A 7,984-nucleotide genomic window follows, 5' to 3' on the forward strand; every position below is an offset into this window, starting at 1 on the left:
AGAGAGAACCTGTATTTTTTACACAGGAAAAATCATCAGAGAAATTACCAATATGCCGGGAATCGAACCCGGGACTCTCAGGTGAGAGCCAGGCAGCATACCACTACACCACGACCACCTGGTCGTGGTGTAGTGGTATGCTGCCTGGCTCTCACCTGAGAGTCCCGGGTTCGATTCCCGGCATATTGGTAATTTCTCTGGTAACCTTATATATTTACTTCTAATCCTTCCAATCCCTCCCCTCGTCTAAGATTAGCCATTTTGTCCTAACCGTTGTTCCGTCTTGACCCACTCCGCGATGTTCCGTAAGGGCAAATGCTCCTCTGTGGCACAATGGGAGTTTCGGCCGTAATGAAGAGGGGAGTAGGGCCTGTTTAACGACGTATTCCCCGCAGACCTGTTACCTTTGTTTGGATAGTGCTCTCTTATCTGTGTAGGGATATGAGATTGGTGTGCCTCCCCCGTCCCCCCCCCCTCTCATTCTCTCTCTCTCTCTCTCTCTCTCACACACACACACACACACAATCTTGGTTTCCATGGACTGAGATGGGGAAAAGTTAGACAGAGAAGAGCCACTGGAGAGAAGGACAGCAAAATCCTAACGGCATAGAGTAGCTCCCCACTAACCTCTCCCGCCACACCCCACATCCCTACTCACACTCCTATTCACCCCACGTTTAGCCATGACCCTCCCAGACCCACACCCCTGCCACTTGAATGCTAGGTAGCGTTCTGGTGTGAGAGGTGCTACTAGAGCGTTGTATACTGAAACCCTACGTCGACAAGTGGAATGAAAATCCCTTAATTTTTTGCGACTATTTAGGGAACGACTGTGGTTATAAGGTATGGTTATCCTGCATTCCACGATACATGATGCAGCCACCAGCTCTAAAGGTGGACCAAGTACGTTCCATCGTGCATCAGAATCTATTGCAAAAAATTCGGGCGTTTGCATGCCACTTTGCCATCTAAAGTTTAAGTATACGATCTGAAGTCTTATACCAATGAAAATAAAGACTCACTTGGTTGATTTTTGCCGCTCGAGAGAATCTATATATTTTTCTCATTCTCCTGCTGCCCAAGAAATAATATATACTTTTCTCAGTTACGAAGGTGCAGCAAGATAAAAAGAGGCGGGCGTGGGAGTCCCGGAAATTAAAAACTGTGCTGGTGCTGACAGGGTGACATTTGACAGCTGGGGATTGACTCGGTGTGGGGGGAAGCGTGGGCAGAGGTGGGCTTGTTATATCACTGTTAGATGGGTGGATCGGTGTGTGTGTGTGTGTGTGTGTGTGTGTGTGTGTGTGTGTGTGTGTGTGTGTGTGTGTGTGTGTGTGTGTGTGTGTGTGTGTGTGTGTGTGTGTGTGTGTGTGTGTGTGATAGAATTATAAAACTGTTCTGAATAATATTCCTTGTTATATGAAGTTCTAATTATTTCATATGGTCACATCTTTCTGTCTCTGTCTATCTTTCGCTCTCTGTGTGTCTGTCTATCTATCTATCTATCTGTCAGTCTATCCATCTATCTATCTATCCATCCATCCATCCATCCATCCATAGATGACGATGGTTACAACACTGCACAGACCTACGTATGACCTTTCTAGGGTTACGAAAATCCTTGTGTTATCAGACTTACGTAATATAGCAATTGGGAGACGCGAATGACGGTGGTGGGAGTGAGGGGATAGAGAGGAGTGTAGATGTGGGTGCACAGTATGTGTGGGTGAAGTGAGGGAAGGAGGGGGGTTGGGGAAGGGCAAGGGATGAGGTGTATGTGTGGGTGTAGTGGGGGAAGGAGGGGCGTTTGGGGAAGGGGTAGGGAGGAGGTGTTTGAATGGGTGTGAGAAAGGAAGAGGGTGAGGGAGGGGGTGTATGTGTGAGTGGATGGTGGTGGCGGTGAGTGGGAAGGGGGTTAGAGAGGGATGGTGATGATGATGATGGTGATGATGGACCCCGGGTAATTTCGGTCAGGATAGGGGTTGCATGATCAGCACTGGGGTAGGAAAAAACATGTATATTATATTGAGACTAACATTGTGCTTAGTGAAGGGATGGGGTGAGGGGAGCACGTAGGTAATTAAAACCATACTCTGTTCCCTTTAACTTAGCATAAAATTCTAATCTCTCTTGACTGAGCCGTCTCCCCAGTACACAAGACCTGGCAAGATGGCGCAGAATTGGGTCCACCCTATACGAATTGCGTTTCGGAACATGAATTCAGTTTCTGTGTGTGTGTGTGTGTGTGTGTGTGTGTGTGTGTGTGTGTGTGTGTGTGTGTGTGTGTGAGAGAGAGAGAGAGAGAGAGAGAGAGAGAGAGAGAGAGAAAGAAAGGTAAAAAAAGAAAATCAAGGAACTGTCACAACTCTTCCCTCTAACTCTTATTTCTTCCAGACTGTAAACAGGAGCCCCTCACGATGCCCGGAGCGGAGGAGTTCAGCGACTGCCTAAGCGAGGAGGTGGTGAGGGTGGCCAGGGAGGAGCTGGGGGAGGATCCGGAGACGAGGGAGAGGCAGATACAGGCGGTGAGGCAGTGGTTGGTTAGGCAGCCACATCTCAACGCCAGGACAGGTGAGGCGGATGCTTGAGAAAGGTGTGGTTGGGTAGGAGGTAAGCTGGGTGAGGTAGGGGGGGGATAGTTGGGGGTAGGATAGGTGAGGAAGAGGGGTGAGGCAGGTGTAGTTAGGCAGGAGGCAGGATAGGTGAGGTAGGGGAGGATCGGTGAGGCGGGACAGGTAAGGAGGTAGGATGGATGAGGTAAAATGGGTGAGGCAGATAAGAAAATCGATAGAAAGATAATCAGGATGACAGGAGTTATCTCTGGCAGGACCTGAGTAACCATAACTCCTTCAGATAACAAGAAATATTGTTTTCACCCTAACTTGGCCTAAATTTACCGTCTCTCCATCTTGAATGCCGAGTTGTAATCATAAATTAACGCTGGAATACGATCCTAGTCACGAAGAAGTGCTATGGAAAGGATGTAAAGCCGTGGTATTGTCTTATTTTGCCATTAAGCTACGTGAAATAAACTGCAGGCGAAAGAAAATCTTAGCCAGGTTAAGGTAAAAAGAATATAGTACACTTTTCCTATTGTTACCCCTTTTCTTCTCTCTCTGGACTCTTTGTTTTTACTTTTCTCTCTTTTTTCAGTGCGTGAAAAATCTTTTGTACTTTCTTTTTAGTCTTTGTACTCCTTTCTATTCCTCTGTACACCTTTCTATACTTTTGTACTTCTTTCTATTCTTTTGTACTGCTTTGTATTTCTTTGTACTCCATTGCATTCCCTTAATCTAACTAGACCTCTCCCCCGGCAGACAGAAGGACCATCTTGCGTTACCTTCGGGGATGCAAGTTTTCGCAGGAGAGGACGCAGAAGAAGCTCGAGGTTTACTACACGGTGAAGGGAGCCATGCCGGATATGTTCCAGGGGCGTGACCCTCTCGACCCCAAGATCAGGGAGATTGTGAAGATGGGGTGGGTGTTTGAGGAGTGGAGCAGGGGGGAAATGAGAGAAGGTGGGGTGGGACTGAGTGGGGAGTGAGATGAGATGGAGGAGTGAGGAGGAGGTGGGGGGAGTGTTGGGGGAATGGGGGACTGGAGAGTGTAGCTGGGGAGAGAGAGAAAAGGAGAGGTGGGGTGGGTTGAGTGGGTGGCGAGCTAAGGTGGGGGAATGAGGGGAGAGGTGGGATGTATGGTTTATGTACTGTATTCTTTTGAAATCTCTTGTACTCTTTTGAAATCCTTTGTATTCCTTTGAAATCCTTTGAAATCCTTTGTACTCCTTTGAAATCCTTTGTACTCCTTTGAAATTCTTTGTACTCCTTTATAATTTCTGGCACTCCTTTGGTAATCCTATGTACACTTTTGTAACTGCTTGTACTCCTTTCAAGTCCCTTGAACTCCTGCATAATCCAGGCACTCATTTTGAAATCCCCTGTGCACCTTTGTAATTGCCTGTCCCCCTTTGAACTCAATTGTACAACTTGCGTAATCCCTTGTACACCCTTGTAATGCCTTGTGCACCCTCAGACTGATGTTCCCCTTGCCCGGCTACGATCCACTGGGACGTAAGGTCATCTTTGGCCGCCTGGGAGCATGGAACCCTGCTAAGGTGTGTGTGTGTGTGTGTGTGTGTGTGTGTGTGTGTGTGTGTGATGGAAATTGTTTGAAGCTTGTACAGGTTTTGATGATGATGATGATGATGGTGATGACTGAGTGCATTTGAAGCTGGTACTAGTGTTGATAATGATACAGATGATTATGCTGGTGATTATGGTGACGATAATGATGACAATGACGATGACAATGAAGAATATGTGATATTGGTTCAGGAGTTGATGATGATGAAGATGTTGATGATGATGATGATGACCATAGCAATAATGATAACGACACTGACGGTAAAGTATGTTGGCTCAGGTGTTGCCAATGACGATACGAATGATCTTGTCTCGTCCAGGTTCGTCCAGAAGACCTGTTCCGTGCGGCCTCGATGCTCTTTGACGTTCTCTTTCTCGAGGACGAACAGACGACCATCACAGGTATCGTTCAGGCTAATGACATGTCCTGCCTCACCTTCCAGCACGTCACGGCTCTACCTCTGCCACTAATGAGGAAGGTGTTCAAGACTTGGCAGGTAAGAGTGGGGGGAAGCTCTACCTGTCTGTCTGTTGGGGGAGCTCTATCTGTCTATCTACTGGGCGAACTTTACCTGTCTATCTGTTGGGGAGCTCTACCTGTCTATCAGCAGTTGAAGTCTCCACGCTTACTAGGCAAATCACCCCCCCATTCTCACTGCATCCGACCATCAACGAGGTGAAAAGGTTTAGAAATCTTTGCCAGGTTGGAGTAAATGTACTATTGCACTTTGTCTCGCTCCCTGTCCCAGTACGGGAAGGCTCCTAGGCAAATCAGTCTTTTTTCTGACTACATCTGACCACCCACTGACCTGAGATGAGATAGGAATCTTGATCAAGTTAGAATAAAAGGACTGTTGTATGTCTCAGAGCGTTTCTTAGCCCGCTACGGAATGCTACCAGTTCCGTTCCATGCTGAGAGGGGTTAGGAAGCTTCGTCAGGTTAAAGTAAGTGAACTAATGTATGTTGTCTCACAGAATTCATTATCCCACTACAGGAGAGATGTTATAAATCGTGTCAGGTTGGAGAGGATGCGCTATTATGTATTATTTCACAGCGTTCACTGTCCCACTACAGGAAGGCTACCCCCTGCGACCCAAGAGCGTTCACTACATCAACACTCCGACGGCCTTCGATACGCTCTTCAACCTCTTCCGTCCCTTCATGAGAGAGAAGATGAAGAAGAGGGTGAGTGGTGAGGGGTGGTTTAGTGGTGATGGGTGATGACTGGTGGGTGGTGACGAGGTATGGCAGGAGAGTAGGTTGTGACAGTGGTTTTGGTGGTAATAATGATAGTAGTAGTTGAGATGGTGGCAATGATGATGGTGGTTAGCAGCAGTGGTGATGATAGTATTAATGGTAGTAGTGAAAAAGGACTGTGATGGCTGTTGTGGTAGTTGTAGTGATGAAGGTTTGCGGCAGTGGTGATGGATGTAGTGACGATGGTCTAGTGATGATGTGAAAAGTTGATGGCGAATGCAATGAGAAGAAACAACGAATAGTGGTGATGAAAGGGGTAATGATCATCAGTGGGACAGGTGAAAAAGAGGTGCATGTGGTAATGAATGGTAATGAGGAGAGTAGGTGGATATGTTATGAAAAGTACTGTATTCGTAAGACTAGTGAGAAGAAAGGATAAGTGGTAAAGGTGATGACTCTGATGGTAATGGCAATGGTGGGATGAAAGATGAAATGATTATGGTAGTGGTGGAAGTTGTGATGATAACTGCGATAGGTGGTTAAAACAGTGATGAACAAAGAATAATTATTGATAGAACTGGATGATATAAGTACATTTCAAAGCATTAATTTCATGAGATTAATATTCTTCGCTAATAATGACGTAGATTACATTTCACTTACTAAAAAATAAATACACACCCTGATAGTAATAAAACAAAAATAAACAAGCCGGAGCACGCACGCACGCACGCACACACACACACACACACACACACACACACACACACACACACACACACACACACACACACACACACACACACACACACACACACACACACACTCTCTCTCTCTCTCTCTCTCTTCTAATTTCTCTTACGTGCTTCTCCAGATCCACATCCACGGACGTGACCTGAACAAGATGTACGTATACGTGCCCAGGGACATGCTGCCTAGGGAGTACGGAGGCACGGCAGGCACGGTAGCGGAACTGGCTGGTGAGTAGACCTGTGCACGGGCGTGAAGGCGGCAGGGGAGAGAGAGAGAGAGAGAGAGAGAGAGAGAGAGTGTGTGTGTGTGTGTGTGTGTGTGTGTGTGTGTGTGTGTGTGTGTTTTACTACATAATCTTTCGTTTCTCAGTTTTAATATTCCTCCATTTTTTTTTTTTTTGGGGGGGGCATTTTTTTTTCTTTTTTCATCATTCAGTGCACTCCATCATTTTTTGTCAACATTTTCTATATATAATCCCCACTTTCTTTTTCCACAATCACCCCCAGACATTTGAGAATTCTCCACCCCGACTCTACATTACCATCCACTCATCAGATTACTGGCTGGCCAAGATGGAGGAGCACAGGGACTGGTTTCTGGAGGACGAAAAATACGCAGCCGATCCGAAGAGAAGGAAGTCCAAGTCCACGCTCTCGTCCATAATCGGAGGCGGCGGCGGTAATAATTCGTTCAAGACGCTGGAGTTTGACTAGGGCTGGTGTCCGATTTCTTGGCTGTGGCGCTGGCTTCGGAGTATGATAGAGAGAGAGAGAGAGAGAGAGAGAGAGAGAGAGTTTTTCTAGTTCTCTCTCTCTTCTTTTTTTTGTCCCATTTTCGTGCTGTACTGACAACTTTTATTTATATATTTTAAACTATAGTTTTGGGGTCAAAAATGTGTGTGTGTGTGTGTGTGTGTGTGTGTGTGTGTGTGAGAGAGAGAGAGAGAGAGAGAGAGAGAGAGAGAGAGAGAGAGATTGTTGTCCTGTATCACTCACTATTTTTTATTTATTTTTTTCATTTTCTGTTTTCCTAACATCTGTGTATGCATGCATCCATCCATCCATCATCCAATCCTACGTTGCCCCATGAGGAGCACAGGAGCCCGGGGCAAGACAGGTTGGTCCTGACATTTAAGATGAGAGTGATTTAGGATGAGAGTGAAACATCTGTGTAAGAATTTATTAATATTTCGTCTCTAACTTCTTGGCTCAATTGAGGGGCGTATTCAGAGTGGTGTATGTATTGTCTGGACCCCCCTCCCCACACACAATGGACGAGATTTACAAATATTTAGGGAGGAAGGGCAAGGAAGTGAGAAGGTAGAAAATTGTCTTAAAAGTCTGAGTTACGAGAATGAGATGATGGTGAGTTTGTTAATTAATCTGGCCACACACACACATACACACACACACACACACACACACACACACACACACACACACACACACACACACACACACAAATGCTGTACTGAGAAGTTCGGTGAGACTTTTTTCCCAGGCGAATTTAACAAGTTAGTCATGAGGAAGTTATATCAAAATGACGATAGAATTTTTGAAAACTAAGACTTTCTCTGGAAAAAAAAAGAAATGCTCAGTGCAAGATGTTACTTTTACCCCGTACGGTCCTTCCTCTCTAGGTTAAAATCATACTTATCCCAGTCGTTAGGATAAATGCCACTCCATTTCTGTTGTGAGTGAAAGATAAAAATGGTAGATCACTAGTGGAGAAGGGAGAAAGGTGAGTAGATGGAGAGAACACTTTAAGGAATTGTTGAACACAGAGAATGAAAGTAATGCGAGTATAAGTGGCTGGGGAATGGCTGAGAGACGGAGGGATGTGAGAAGAGAGGAAGAAATCAGTAGGATGGAAGTGGAAGCAATGAAGAAAG

General features: G+C 45.8%; 1 protein-coding gene across 1 annotated transcript; it reads left to right on the top strand.

The window, feature by feature from the left end:
* The first annotated feature begins 2,417 nt into the window (after nt 1-2,417).
* On the top strand, nt 2,418-6,806 carry LOC145401084 (retinol-binding protein pinta-like). The gene is made up of 7 exons (XM_080273457.1): nt 2,418-2,571; nt 3,318-3,477; nt 4,033-4,114; nt 4,463-4,639; nt 5,218-5,328; nt 6,215-6,320; nt 6,649-6,806. The coding sequence occupies exons 1-7, from the start codon at nt 2,418-2,420 to the stop codon at nt 6,804-6,806; spliced, it is 948 nt and encodes a 315-aa protein (XP_080129583.1).
* Nucleotides 6,807-7,984: the final 1,178 nt, after the last annotated feature.

Source organism: Coenobita brevimanus, chromosome 54, assembly GCF_032717465.1.
Source record: "Coenobita brevimanus isolate Jiangsu-jjx chromosome 54, ASM3271746v2, whole genome shotgun sequence".
Classification (NCBI taxonomy): domain Eukaryota; kingdom Metazoa; phylum Arthropoda; class Malacostraca; order Decapoda; family Coenobitidae; genus Coenobita; species Coenobita brevimanus.

What these genes read in the sequence shown, in the direction of transcription:
- LOC145401084 (XM_080273457.1), top strand. Translation starts at nt 2,418, where the DNA reads ATGCCCGGAGCGGAGGAGTTCAGCGACTGCCTAAGCGAGGAGGTGGTG. An exon ending in GAGCATGGAACCCTGCTAAG is followed by an intron (nt 4,115 to 4,462) that starts GTGTGTGTGTGT and finishes TGTCTCGTCCAG; the next exon opens with GTTCGTCCAGAAGACCTGTT. An exon ending in CACGGTAGCGGAACTGGCTG is followed by an intron (nt 6,321 to 6,648) that starts GTGAGTAGACCT and finishes TCCACTCATCAG; the next exon opens with ATTACTGGCTGGCCAAGATG.